We start from the raw sequence: 15,437 nt of genomic DNA, 5'->3' as shown, positions 1-15,437 counted from the left end.
GATTCTACCAGGAGTGCACTAGAAATAGCAAGAAGAGAAATCAAAAGGGCCCATGTAGCTACTCTGGGAGGAAAAATTGAGACAAAAATTTGGCAAAACTTAGGTTATGAATCATACAACACGGAAATGGACTATTTCTCAAGGTATTCTTATTTACCCTTGTAGATGAGTAATTGTGAATTGACCACATACGGCTCACATATAAACATATTTCAAAGCAAATTTTTTTAAAGAGAAGTATGAGTTACTTTGTTTTATCTAAGAGTAGATAATAGAATTTATATATAAAGAAAAGTGTAGTTAATTCTCTTTAGGAAAATACTTGTTTTCTAAATGCCGGATCAATAATAACATGATTCAGGATCTATTTAAAAAAAATAACTACTACATGTGAATTGTAACATTAAACAGCTATTTTTTTCTCTCTCCATGATTCATTAGAATAATATATGTTCACATGAACAAGCTCTATGGTAAATGTTCATTTCCTAGAAATCTAGTGAAGTGTACCTGATAAATTCATCTTTTACCACAGAGCCAGAATGAAGAGTAAAATGAATTATAACAGCTTTCCTATGTCACTACAAGTTCAACCTATTGTGTTTTAAAGTCCAGCAGCGAACAGGATGACAAAACAGGAATCAGTCCATTTGGTGGCTTTCTCTACGGAAATAATTTGGTATATTTGGTATATTTCAGTTTGACTAAGATAGGAATGAACAATTCCATTTAAAAGAAAAAAAACCTAAGGAAAAGCAAATATTTTCCAGTAAAATAAGTTATGAGATTAAAGTATCAGAATGCTTATTAAGTGACACATAAGCACATTCGAAACAGAAATACGGGTACGATGATCCCACCTGAGAACTGAGAACACTCGGGCCATTTTGCCTATTGCTCGGATCTTGTTCCTTATCACCTCCTTCCGGGCTGCAGCTGTTGCGCCTATATTTTAAAACAGAATTAAGTAGTCAGTGACCTTTTATCTAACTGTAATTATCTTACAAATTTAAAGCTATAACCGACTATATATATAGTAAGCCAAGCCACCTCTGCATACCACGCCCCCCAAAAAAACCACATGGATTTATCTGTGAATTAATTTTATTTTACTTTACTCAAGTTTATTTATTTACTTTTGAGAGAGAGAGAGAGAGAGAGAGAGAGAGAGAGAGAGAGAAAGACAGAGACAGGCAGAGACAGGGAGAGAGAGACATAATCCCAAGCAAGCTCCACACAGCCAGCACAGAGCCCGATGCGGGGCTCGAACTCACGGATGGTGAGATCATGACCTGAGCCGAAATTAAAAGTCAGACGCTTAATCGACTGAGCCACCCAGGTGCCCCCTGTGAACTGATTTTAAAAACCTATGCATCTGGCCATTAATACTTGGATGTGGCTCTTGAGAGGTCCCCAAAATGCCAAGAGCAACTTTTGAGATTTCCAAGGGGGGGTGGGTAAAGAGCTGAAAAATCATGGCACTGACAGGGTAGGTTCCCACCCTCCTCTTCTAATGGAATTCCCTTCTCTTCTGTTTATACAGAGACAGTGTGTATTGGCAGGAAGAATCAAGTGAGTCACCAGGATTTTCTACTCATTTCCGGACCTCTCCATGCTAGGAAGACTACTTTAGGAAACTGTCCTTTGGAAAGTTCTCTCTTGAAGCGACTAGGGAGCGTCAACTCCCTAAGTTCCCTGAAGCATCATGTTTGTTATTTAACCACCATAAAACATTTGTTTACGCATTTGATACTTTTTCATCTTCTGTTGGTTCCCAAATTCTAGAGGGAAAAATGGAAAACTACCGATTTGGATTTAGTGAGAGATGGTGGCACATGGCTTGTATTTTAATACTTATGTAAAAAAGTTACACATAGGTTTGTCTGAGTAACTTTTACCACTTACTCCATTTTCCAAATGAAAAAAAACCAATCTACGTAGGTTATTATTACTACAAACATTATTATTATGTTTTGAAAATAAGCCTGTGTGGTCTTTAGTGAATCCATTTTTTTTTTTTTTTAAATTCTACAAGCATGTTTGGAGAAGTGTAAATCACAGGAAAACATCTCTCTTAAGATTTTTATAATCCAAAGTAAAGGGGTTGAGATACCATTTTGTCCATTATATGGGCCTTCGTAGAAAATGTTAACACAAGAAGGTTGTCTCTAGTTCTACTACCATGAACAGAAATACAACAAAATATTCTTCTCAGATAATATCGGAAAGGTTCCTGATCCAAATGAACAGTTTAACTTGCTTAGAGACTGCAGTCCATGGGTGATCATTGGTGTAAGTTTTCATCTTTTAATCTGAGATACGGACAAGCTTTCTGACCTTTCTGGAAGGAGAGATTTCTGCTTTTTCTCTTGGAGGGTTTTTAAGAATGTGATCTGGAATCTTTTGCATAGTTTGATCAGAGTCAATTAATCACCACCCTAATATTTCTATACGAAAGAAAACTCACATCAAAACTCATACCGTGTTGAACGGCCTGGGGGAAAAAACCTCTGCTTTTCTTTCCCCCCAAGGAAAATGAACACATAACGGGCCACTGTCTTCTCCTGAGTAAGAGAAGAAGTGATATTAACGCACACCCATCTCACTACCCATGGGTGTTCCCCACAAGGTATGTACCCAGCGAGCTGGTTTCTTCACTTTGTCTTCCTGACCTGAAAGCCTTCAAATAGCCCATATATCAGGCCATTTCTTTCTCTCTTGTGGCAATCACATCATGGTAGGTATCTCCCAACATACTGATTGGCAGAACTTACTATAGCCAGTGATTCTGCCTGTAGATGAATAGAGAAAACCACTCTCCAATCCAGTCTTTCCAATGATGAAGTGAAACCACGGATTCTCATTCACTAAGTTCCTTGAATTATACTCTGTTTTCCAGAACATTTGAAGAGAAGATAGGATATGCATTGGATCTCTGCCTCAAACTTTATCCTGGGTTTCTAACAATTTTTATTACCTATGATTTGTAATTAAGATTCTTTACACAACAAATCCTGTTCTGGAGACCATCTAAAAGTCTAGGTTTTTGTGCCTGCATTGTAGGTAATTTATGCTCAAGAGGCTACTAAAGAACATGTGTTAAGAAAAAAAGGAGGATGGCAATTAGTCTCCTTAAGGCTTTTTTCTTATATGTATTTTTTTCAGTTACATTCTGCTCTGAGTCTAACACTGCTATTCCTACTCTATATTGACTATTTCCAGTCTGTTTGACCCAGTGCTCTCAGAGGTCATGATGAGCTAAGTGAGGGAAAAGATTCTGACCCTTTCCAACACACAGTATGGCCAGATCACAAAATCCATCACACAGACACAAAGAATGTAAAACGTGGGTGAGCTCCAAAAGTGGCAACTATATTTAGAAGCACAGTAAGGAAAGAAGCAAGAAGGACTGGTTAGAAGCAAAATTGTACATATTTCAGAGAAATGAGAAAGGAAAAACATAAAATAAAACAAGTGAAAACTATAGAAGAAGGATAATTTCCCAGAAAATTTTCAATAAAGGGCTTGGAAAAACCATAAGCAGGGCCCTAAGTTGGAAAGGGAGGGAAATAAATTATATAGAACTATCCTATCCTCTTCAGCTCAGTGTTAGTGGATTCTCAGAAAAATGCTCAAATAAATTCTGAAGTTTAAATGTAAAATGAGCATTCTGATAGAGCCATTTTATCATTCCTTATTTTTTTCAGATCCAGTGATTTACTGAAGAGCATGTAACCAGTATTCTACTTTGTGCAATCACAGTCGTGCTCCTAATAAATGGTGATGCACAGCGCATTACGGCCGTTTTCTTTTCCTTTTATTTATATTCAAGTTAGTTAACATACAGTGCAGTCTTGGCTTCAGGAGTAGAACCCCACGATTCATCTGTTACATATGACAGCCAGTGCTCATCCCGAAAAGTGCCCTCCTTAATGCCTATCACCCATTTAATCCATCCCCCCCAACCACTTTTCTTAATGACGAAATGCTATCTTTTTAAAATTTCTCAATAACACAGATAAGTAAAAAGCTTTACTACTCCTTTTATAAAATGGGAACATACTTACTCAAAAAATCAAAATTAGCCTAATCATAAACAGCATAAAGAGACATACGAAATGAATATGTCTTGAAGTTTTATCCTGGGGATTGTTTTCAATATTTTCCAAATATTGAAAAATCAAAATTAAACTAATGCCAAACTTTGGTAACCTCACAAAAATGTAAAATACTCAAATAGGGACACTTGGGTGGCTCAGTTGGTTGAGCATCTGCCTCTTGATTTTGGCTTAGGTCATGACCTCACAATGGTGAGCCTTCTTGGGATTTTCTCTTCCCCTTTTGCTCTCTGCCCCTCCCCCTGCTTGTGTGTGCACTCTCTCTCAAAATAAATAAATAAATATTAAAAAAAATAAAAAATAAAATACTCAAAATAGCTGAGTTAATATGTAATTGAACTTAAAGGGACTGAAAAATAGTGGGGTAGATTTAAGTTCAGATACAAAGATCCTTGTATACTTAGTAGCATTATTCCTGATTTCTGGCATTTTCCAAATGCAGAGCCCCAAATTGGGCTCTGTGCTGATAGCATGGAGCCTGCTTGGGATTCTCTCTGCGCTTCCCTCCTACCTGCTAACACACTCTCTGTCAAAATAAATAAATAAATAAATAAATAAATAAATAAATAAATAAATATTAAAAAAAAAGAATATGACATTTTAACTTGAAAGTCTAAAACCGCAAGGAACATTTCATGTTTTTTAAAAATTAGTCATTTTAAGTAAAATTACATTTTGCGTTTCCATTCTAGTAATTCCCACTTCTTTTTTGAGCACTTCTCTCTTTACAACTTTTAACTTCTAATCTTTCATGCCTGGGGTGTTATGCTACTCTATCCAGAACCAAGGCAATCGTGCATACTCATTTTTCCTCAAAGTGGAAGAGGCTAATGTACAGACCAAGGGAATCTTTAAAGACTCACTTTCAACATGTGTCTTTTCTGACCTTAACTTGGCACCTGGACGTCTCATGAAGTTTTAAAGGCGTCCATGCCAAGCCAAGTGTCTTTCTGAGTGAGTGCTGTATCCCCACAAGGCGGATTTCAGCTTCTAAGGGGACTGGGAAACTGCAGCAGCATTGTTGCAACGAGGGGCCAAGTGCTAGGGTGAAGAGAGAGTCTTACCACATGGGACACCCACCACACGTCACAGATGCTCCGCATCTGGCCAACAACTCCCACCCATTGAGCTACTACAGCAAATTCCTCAGTGTTCACTGAATTAGAGAATGTGGGAAGTGCTGGATAGAATACAGTTTATTACCAAAATCATGTATCTACTAGGTGTTCTGGTGAGTCTCTCCCATATAACCTTCCATGCGCCAACCACCAGCAACAGAAATACGGATTAAGCATGATCTCTGCTTTAGGAAATCGCGTGAACAATGACAACAGAGTGTGACAAATAGTGTGCACGTAGCAGTCGTGTGCCCGAGCTGGCTTGTGTCCACTAGTGAGAGTAGATGGAGGGCATCTCCTCTTCACTCCACGTTGGTAGCCTGAATCAGTGGCAAGGGAGAGGTTTTATACTATGGAAAGCTACGAAAGCCACAAACTAGGGCCATTTCTTCCCTGCAGGAAGGGTTGTCAAACATGTACCAGCACGTCACTGAAAGTAGGTGTTCATTGTCTGGAGGCACGAGAAAAAAAGGTCACTGAAATCATGACAGTTGAAGGATCTTGAAAGATAAGTAAAAGTGAGAGAACAAGGAGAACTGGGTTTTCTCCATAGAAGGAAGACAATTTTTAAACTTTTGGAGGCCGCAACAAGCCATGTTGTGTTGAGTGGTGGTGAGAGGTCTGGTGTTAATGGAGCCGGGCATGCTGGGGTGAGGCAAGGCGCGAGGAGAAACAGGGGGCTCCCCGGGGCCAACCTGTTAAGGCGAGCACGTACTAGCACCCTTGCAGTAGCGATTAACAGAACTTACTTTGTCACTTTCACTTATCTACCAAAAAAAAAAAAAAAAAGAAAGAAAGAGATGAACTGATGGAGAGGTAGATAAATATGTGACAAGGCAAATACTAGTAAAACCTTGGTTTGTGAGCATAATTCACTTCAGAAACATGCTTGTAATCCAAAGCACTGGTATATCAAAGCAAATTTCGAGAACCATTGGCTGAGTTGTGATCATGTGATGTTTGGCGTTATGTACTGCTCGTCTGGCAAAACGCTGCTCGTTTATCAAGTTAAAATTTATTAGAAATGTTTGCTCATCTTGTGGAACACTCGCAGAACAAGTTACTTGCAACCCCAGGCTTTACCGTATAATCAAATGTTAATTGTGGAAAGTCATGAGTACGTGGATATTGACCATACAATTGTTTCAACATTCTTGTATGTTTAAAACATTTCATAATAAAATGTCAAAAAAAATAATATTTGGAAGAAGCTTGGTTTAGAGAGAAAAGGGAGCAGATTTGAGAAGCAGATGTCTCCATCCTGCCCTTTGGTTTACATGGGGAATGGGTGAACTTGCCAAAGGAAGCAATAAAGAAAAGTTCTCAATGCAGCTACATGCAACCCATCCCTTCTCCAAACCGCTCTAGGAGAAAATTGGCCTGGTAGGTTTTGTTTTATATGCCCAATCCAACAGAATCTAATTGCTTTCAATATCTTTTTGTAATTGTAAGAAATGAAGATGATGAGCTACATAAAATTTTATACTCAAATGTCTCATAAAATAGGAATATTTTCATATTATTAGAATGTGAAAAAGTTCCTTTTCATAAAAAGCAGAAAAAAGTGAGGTATTCACTCTTTAATGTAAACAGTACCAGAAATTCTCCACTCCATTATTAAATGGGCCTCAGTTTTTATTATTTAGGTTTCTTTCTTTAAAGGCCTTTTAACTAATATAAATATATTCCTAGGATATATTTTTAAATAAAATATGTTATATACGAAAGTGCACATATATACTAACATTTTGCACTTTTTTCAAAGGAAAGATATTTTAAGAACTACATATTACTAGTAGGCTTTAAATCTGTAACTTTTAAATTTAGATTCTAACAAACTAATAGAGGAAACTCACCACCTTTCCAAATTTGTTAAAAGCTAACAAAGTGTATCTATTTAGGAAGTTTATTCTATTTGAAAGTAAAATTTTTATCATGTTTCATTATTATTTAGCAGAGTTTCGATGTACCCCCCAGATATTATTTTTCATCAAGTAGAGCAATTATTGAACCTGAAAAAAACGCTATTGATGGAATGAAGCATGAAATGTTGAGATTAAAAAAAGTATCTTGTGTTACATTAAAAACAAAAACTAGTCAGGTTTTCATCCAAAATCAGCACCTTTGAAATACAAGATATAAAACAAATAAGAGTCCTCAGATGCCTCTAAATACCTTGCATAACTGTTTTGTTTTGGTTTGGTTTTTTTACAGATGAAGATGAAACCATAAGTATACAGACTATCTTATTTAGGAGAATACATGTCCCAAATTGGCCCCTATAAAGCTAGGAAGGCAAACCATGTGACATAATCCCTAAACCTTATTCTTTCTTGTCTTTTCTTTCCCTGACCTAGTTTAGCAATAACAAATCTTGAGCTTCTATTTGCCAACAAAGTGATGCTATCTAAAAGTTATTTGGACATCCACCTGCTTTGCCCTTGGCCATGAGTGTGACAAAGGGCTTTACTACATTTTCCTATACTATGTCAGGCATTTCAGTCCTTGGATTTAGGAACAGCACCATAAGCACTGAGTAACTGTTAACTTTTACATTGTTTTACTCTTGCATGTACAAAAGAGTATCCTCCAAAGTATACTATTCCCACCTTCAAACTTAAATAGTTGTAAAGAATATAATATCATCAACACTGCCATTTTCAAGTGAAATGACTACATTACATTTCTTTTTACTGATGGCCTATAAATATCACAGCAATTTCATCCCACCATCATCCATTTAAATAAAAAATTCCATGAACAAGATACTCACTGATATTTAGAAATCTTACATGTGTCCTTTTTTCCTTTGAAATTGTATTTCCATTTCCCTGATTTTACTCTAGTGAATTGTATATCGATACTTCATAATATTTTTATAACTGCATGGTACTTTGTCAAAAACATGTTTCCAAGTCTAAATTAAATGTATTTTTTGGACATTTCCTGACACATTGCCTTAAGTGTTCACAAATTCCTTTGTAATCAATATCACAACTATTAGTAGTACATAATTGAGCTAGATAGCACAAATCTATGATAAATATTTAAAAAGCATAGAAATACAATTTTATTGGATTGCATCCCTTAATGACAAGGATGGGAGGGGGTTACACTGCTTTGATTAAGGATACTTCCTAGATGCTGAGTTTTTCCAGCATCTCTCTGTTGGCACACCAGTACTAAACATCTCAAGGTGAGGTTCACAATGATTGTGGCTTGGGAGACCTATGCTTTGCTATTAAATTGGGAGAAGGGCAATTGAGAAAGAAGAGGTGGAAAAGAAGAAGCTGCAATGAGGCCTGCAGCCTCCAGCTCAGGTGAGTTTTAGGAAAGAGGACATTTGGAAGCCGAGGAATCGAAAAAGGATTCCCTTACAACTCCTCTTGCAACATCCTTGGGTAACACCAGTAGTACAACTATTCTAGCATGAAGACTGAGATTACTCAGTTTCTAGAGTTGATAGTTGCTGGAAGATCTCCTGGACTAGCCATAACTTGAAAATCTGCATGGCTCGACCACTCTTTGGACTAGTCCAAAGAGATTGTTAGGCGTTGGCCCTTGGAAATGGCTGTACATGTGCTTATGGAGGTTATCCTATTAGGCAGGAAAACACATTCAGGATCCCGAATTTTAAAAATTCCTATAAAACTTCATTTTTTTGAAGGTTATAACCTCAAATGTTTGGAACGCCTTTTTAACTTTGATTTTAATTCTACCATATTACACACCCAGAGGTGGTAAAATTGGGATAAAATGGCTACCCACTTCAAATCACTCCAAACCACATACTCTGAATTTTCCCCCTATATTTTTTAGTTCAATGAAAATCTCAGCATATTATAGAACCTGCAATCGTGTCATATTTGGCATAAGACTATTCTGTCTTGGATCCCATTTTGAAAGCAACAGATGATCCTTTAAATGATATTTTTTTTAAATAAAAAGTCTCTCCTGTGTAATGGATTTTAAGAAAGGCCAGTACAGCCTAGACTGGTTTTTTTTTTTCCACTTCTCTTGTCATAAAACATAAATGAGTTATTTGGATAGGAAATCTTAAAAATATATAGACTACTCCCAAATGTCAAATAACTGTCATTATTTGGTTATCCTACATAATTAAAAGTTACTTCTGTTTACAAGCTTTAATTTGATTCCGTGGATTTTTGTTCTCTGAGACATTGTGTTCCATCTGTTCAGTGATTCCTCAGTAGAGCCACAGAAATTGGCTATCAGGCATAATTCTAACTTGGGTAAAAATTAAAGACCTTAAAATAGACCAGAGAACTTCCGTTGATTTTTTAAGAAATTATCACATATTCAAACTATGCCTGACAAAGAACATTTGAGTTTGTTTATATTTACCAAAGTAGAACCTAAAAAGATGTGAAATCCTAGTTGGATTGACCTCTCATCATGACAGAAACACATCAATTTTGTAAACTGACAAGTGAAAATAAAAGCAAAATGCGGGCACGTAGGTGCCTCAGTCGGTTGAGCATCTAACTCTTGATTTTGGCTCGGGTCATGGTCTCACCATCATGAGATCAAGCCCCTTGTTGAGCTCTGCACTGGGTGGGGAGTCTGCTTAAGATTCTCTCTCTTTCTGCGCCCCCCCCCCCTTGAATACTCTTTCTCAGTCTCAAAATAAAAAATAAAAATAAAGAATTTAAAAAAGAAAATAAAAGCAAAATGAAATAAGATAACAAATGTGAAGTTAATCATTCAGACCTACTGTCTTCAGGAGAAACAATCATAATGTCTGGGTGTTTAATCTATCAAGGATTATTCTGGGTAGATGAGGGCAGAACAGTTCAAAAAGGTATCTATTAAGGACCTAATTATGCATATATGCCAAATGCTGAAAGAATGCATTCAGACCAGAACTTAATTCTGGACTCTTATGCATTTATAAATTTATTAAATGCTAGGACTATATTTAAATGTTATCTCTGAAATTTATCAAATGCTAGGACTATATTTAAAGGGGGGAAATGGACAGAGTAAAGTATTATGTTTCATTGTCCCATGTGCCAAACACTAGCGAGAAAGGTAACTGGGCACCACGCTGAGATCCATAAAACAACTCCTTGGTCTGACAGTGGAGGACCCTGAGGCATAGGCATGTACTGAGCTTATCTAAAACAAAGCCACTCAGAAGTCTTCTGATGCTATTCAAGATCTAGGTGGGTGTTGTGTCAGTACGTGGAGGGTGTGGTGAGGTTTTGCCCAAGAAGAAGAAATAAAGAAAGGAGCGTTAGGTTCTGGCCAATGATCAGTGCACAGGCTTGCATAGATAACTTAAATGTTTAAGACTTTAACATCACCTAAAGATATTATTCTCTTATCAGAGGAAGGGGATATGCCAATCAAAAAGGTACCAATGGGCCACAGAGGCAGAGTAAGGAAGAGAATCTGAGGCAGACATCTGAAATGTCTAGGGAAGTACTGTCCAGGGAGCAAAAGACCTTCCAGTGTTCTGGCCCTAGTGAAGGCTTCAGATCATAAAATAGCTGGCTCATTCACTTCCCTTAGGACCTGAAGAAATTGACATGTGAGAGGTAGAACAGAACAGTGGTGAGGAACCTCTGCTCTGGAGTAAGAGACCTGGAGTTTCAGCTTCTCCATTCACTAGCTGTGCTGTCCTGGACAGATGACTAGGTTTTGTCACGTCCATGTTCCTCATCTATAAAGTAAGGAATGTTCAAAGTGCTTTATTTGCATTATTTCACATAATCCTAGCAACAATCACATGAGGAAGTATTATTAGTTTCCATTGTCCTCAGGATGATTCTAAGGAACAGAAATGGTTGGCCTAAGGTCAACCACTGAGAGTGCTGACCCAGAGCCAAAATTCATTACCGTAGCAGGTTGTTTGATCCACTTCATAGGAGGGTGGAAGAATTAAATAAGTAATGGGTTCACTCGCTCTTAACATTCAACAAACACACATGCCACATACTGTGCTACCTGCTAAAGCACTTAGCACAGATCTTTGGTACATGAGAGGTACTCAAAAATGTTTGCTATAATTACTAAGAAGAAAGAAATGCTTGTGCAGACATGGATATTCCAGTTCTTCTAAAACTCACACTTCTCTCTGTAAATTAAAATAATGATTGTGTGATATTCCTTCATATCAAGCTCCCTAAGTTGGGGCCATGGTTGTGTTTTGTGTCAACCAGGCTAAAGGCTGTGTCCCTAGTGGCACATTCACTAGGGAAAATGGTGGCAGACAGCTGGCTTCATTTTCGGTAAAAAAAAAAAAAGAAAAAAAAAAAAAAGGAACATTTCAAAAAGTTGGGCTGACCAAATAGAATCAAGATTTCTATTTCTGTGGAGGGCTGAGAAAAAGTAGGAGAAAAGTTTTATGACTTCTCATAAGTGAAGAGTAAAGAGGAAGGAATAACAGCTTTTTAGAAGGGCAAACACAAACAACGCTCCGAGAAAAATATTTTTAAAATCTAGATTTTCTGAACACTTATTTAACTTTTTCATCGAGCCCTTAAACTCGCCATCAGAGATCAAACAATTACCATCAAGGGAATGCCTGAAAAACATTGGCCTCCCCACAACTCTGTCTTCAGTGGTTCCATCAACTAATAATTATCCTCACATAAGTATAATCTTCAGGCTGACAACTTGGACCTATAAAATGCCTTAGTACAAAGAGAAACATGAAAGCTCTGGCAAAAACGGAAGAAGAACTATCTTATTTTCTCCCAGTATCAATTTTCAGCAAGCTTACATTACCACTATAGTCCCCTCTGTGAAGAATACCCCTTTCACATACCAATTACTTGAACCTTGTTTGTGAGAAGTGATGCTTTTCTAAAATATAGACATATGTATACACAAAACCTTTGCCTTCATTGAGGAGAAAGAGCTGTCTACTTCGATGCTTTTCAAGTAAAGAATATATTAAGCTTTATAGAGCACACGCTTATTTCCCTTCTTATGATGCAACATGGCTTTCTTTCTCAAATACATTCATTTGAAGTGTATGCTTAGATATACAATAGCTAATGTTTAGTATAAGTTGACCATGTCACCAGTGGCTTAAGAAAGGCTCAAATACTACAAAAATTAATGATTTTTAAACCTGTGCAAAAATACTGTAGATGAGTAACATACATGTGTCTATGGAAATACAGCATAAAATTCCAGAGCATTATTTTACTGTGAGCATAATATTCTAGCCAATGGTGGACATTATCCAACCAATTAGTTATAACAAGGATATGGCTGTTTTTTCAATTTACTTTGTTCTGCAAAGTCTGTGCTTCCACGTAATGTGAAAATCCTGCTAGGTAAAAAAAGAAACACATTGTGCAAAACGATGGTAGTACAATGGGAAAATAAAGCAGTACTTTCAGTGGCTGTGTTACTGTATCATTTTAATTAGCAACTTAAAGGATTTTAATTATTGCAATCAAATCTGATAAGCTAGACTTGGTGATACTGATTATATGATGGCTAACCAGGCACCTTGTATGACAGTCAAGGCCCTAAAACATCAATAGCCATAAATATGATGGGACTTTCTATCCTACTATCTACTAAACCCCTGTGTATTTTTTAGGCATGTTTCAATTTAAATGATATACTGGCTGTAACTATTTGTTTCCTTTTTATGGCATAACTATGATGTAAAAAAAGCAGTTACCTGTACTATAAATGGAACAGAGTACAAAGGATACATTTACAGTGACAAACATGATTTATCTTCTAAATCACACACCAAAATGTTACGTAATTAAAAAAAAGACAACACTAAACTGGAAGGTAATTAACAAAAGGCTGAGAAAAAAATGATAAATCCTTTTACAAAATATTGAATAATTTTTGTGTATATATATCTTCCTTTCACTTTCTTCAATTACATCATTCAAACTCAGATATTATAAAAAGATAAGAGAGCTTAACACTGGTAAACTAATACCCATTTCTGCATATAATTTGCTGATAAACTTGGGCAGATTTCTCACATGGCCATACTTCCTAAAGCTGTAAAATACATGAAGAGTTTTTCTTATCCTTGTCAGAAGCAGAAGACAAGAAAGATGTCCTCTATAGTTCTTTCTTTAGTTGTCAAATATTTTGTCCCTAGTCATGCTCCCTCACTCAACCCTTTTTTTTTTTACATGTTTATTTATACTTGACAGAGAGAGAGAGAGAGAGAGAGAGAGAGAGAATGAGTGCGCGAGCGGTAGAGGGACAGAGAGAGGGAGACACAGATTCCGAAGCAGGCCCCAGGCCTGAGCTGTCAGAACAGAGCCTGACGTGGGGCCAGGACCCACAAACCATGAGATCATGACCTGAGCTGAAGTCGGACATTTAACCAACTGAGCCACCCAGGTGCTCCAACCCTTTCAATTCTCTGTAAGACAACATATTTTAAGTTGGTTTCTTGCTGAACAAGACTCTCAGCTCAATGAAGGCAGAAACCATGTGATTGCCTGCCATTGAATACACAGAAAAAGATATCCCGTGAAGAAATATTTTTACAGAGAAATAAAAATATATAAAATAAGATGAAAATATAACACGATATGAAAATTGAGGTCCTCTGAATTTTATTTTTTGGCCTTTTGCCAATGATTTCTATTTTCTTTTTTAGCTATTATAAATACCATGGCTAACATAAACACCTCTTTTCAATAATCTGGTATCTGACAACCAAAGTTATGTCCTAATATTTCATTTTTTGGCCAGACACATCACACAGTAATTTTTCTGCATTTGGTGCAAATACTTTTTACAGCTGTTGCCTGAACTGTTACACAATCCTGGCTCTTTCTACTTAATCATTCTTTCTTTCTCTTTAGCTCATTTGTCTTTTTTCTCTAGCTTCATCAAGAAGGGTTAATTTAAGGGGCTCCTGAGTGGCTCAGTCAGTTAAGCGTCTGACTCTTGATTTCAGCACAAGTCGTGATCTTATGGTTTGTGGGATCAAGCCCCGCATTGGGCTCCGTGCTGACCGCACAGAGCCTGCTTGGGATTCTCTCTCTCGCTCTCTCTCTCTCTCTCTCTCTCACCCTCTCTGCCCCTCCCCCACTTGTGCTCCCACACACACTCTCTCTGTCTCTTTCTCAAAATAAATAAACATTTAAAAAAAAGAAGGGTTAATTTTAAGAATTGGCCTTCAATTTTCTTCTATTTATTTCCTTTCACATCAGCCACTTTGGAGACCTATTTCACTTTTAATAGATTCTATTATGACTTTTAATTCCAAGCTTCTGTCACCAGCTCAGAATTTGTTCCCAATTTGCAGGGCTTCACTTCCAAATTCTGCTTGGACCTTTCCAGAGTTACGTGTGTCACTTTTACTCAAACTCATCTTCTCCCGAAATTGGTGAGTTTTTCCATAAATATTCTCATCCTCCTAGACACCTAGGCTTGAAACCACCCAAATCAACTTTTCTTTCCTTTGCCCCACTGATTCTATAGCTGTTAAGTCCCCAGGATAGCTCTTTGGAATAGCTCCCTTTAGATCTTATTCTTAACATTATCTTTGTTTGGTCACCTCAACTTCCAGATACATTATGAAGTTCCTGCATTATAGTCCTACTCAGCCTTTGTTTTGTTTGTAAGCATTTTTCCAAGCTCATCAACTTCAGGTGATGTGTCAATGCTGACGGTACAAGAATCCTATCACTACTGTGTTCCTTGGGAGCTATTTATTCATTTGGTATATAGAAATGTTTCCATTTTATATTAAAATGGAATCCCCCTCCCAAAACACTGTCCATTATTATAGGACATACAACTTTTTTTTTTTTTTTCAAATTGGGAACCTGAAATACAGGATGCTACAATGAAGTGCACAGAAATAACAATAATTGCAGCCACAAGAAAAGTTCTAAGTTAATGATTCTTAGTGTGTGTGCTGCTACCAGATGCACAAAGAAAAGGGGAGTTTTTACAAGGAAATTCATCTCAAATGTGCATCGTGGCAATTAAATACAGTTTTGAATGAAAATAATACAATCAAACCTTTATAGAGGTATTCCTCAGGGACCAATAAAATGCCATGTTAGTCCCACAAATTCCCAACTTTACACTTTCACAGCTAGGGATGGCTTTTTATTTTTATTATTATTATTTTTTTAATGTTTATTTGTTTTTGAGAGAGAGTGTGAGTGGGGGAGGAGCAGAGAGAGAGGGAGACACAAAATCCGAAGCAGGCTTCAGGCTCTAA

The 15,437-nt window shown here is 37.0% G+C and overlaps 1 protein-coding gene across 2 annotated transcripts in view; it reads right to left on the bottom strand.

The window, feature by feature from the left end:
* The window catches only part of PPP3CA (protein phosphatase 3 catalytic subunit alpha), a 328,963-nt gene that overhangs the window by 12,983 nt on the left and 300,543 nt on the right, over positions 1-15,437 (bottom strand). For both annotated transcript variants that reach the window (XM_043571713.1, XM_043571717.1), the window contains exon 11: positions 861-945. In XM_043571713.1, the coding sequence (XP_043427648.1) occupies positions 861-945 (85 nt within the window). The remainder of the gene's footprint in view (positions 1-860; positions 946-15,437) is intronic.

This window comes from Prionailurus bengalensis, chromosome B1, assembly GCF_016509475.1.
Source record: "Prionailurus bengalensis isolate Pbe53 chromosome B1, Fcat_Pben_1.1_paternal_pri, whole genome shotgun sequence".
In the NCBI taxonomy this organism is placed as follows: domain Eukaryota; kingdom Metazoa; phylum Chordata; class Mammalia; order Carnivora; family Felidae; genus Prionailurus; species Prionailurus bengalensis.
This window is presented reverse-complemented; position numbering and strand designations above follow the sequence as displayed.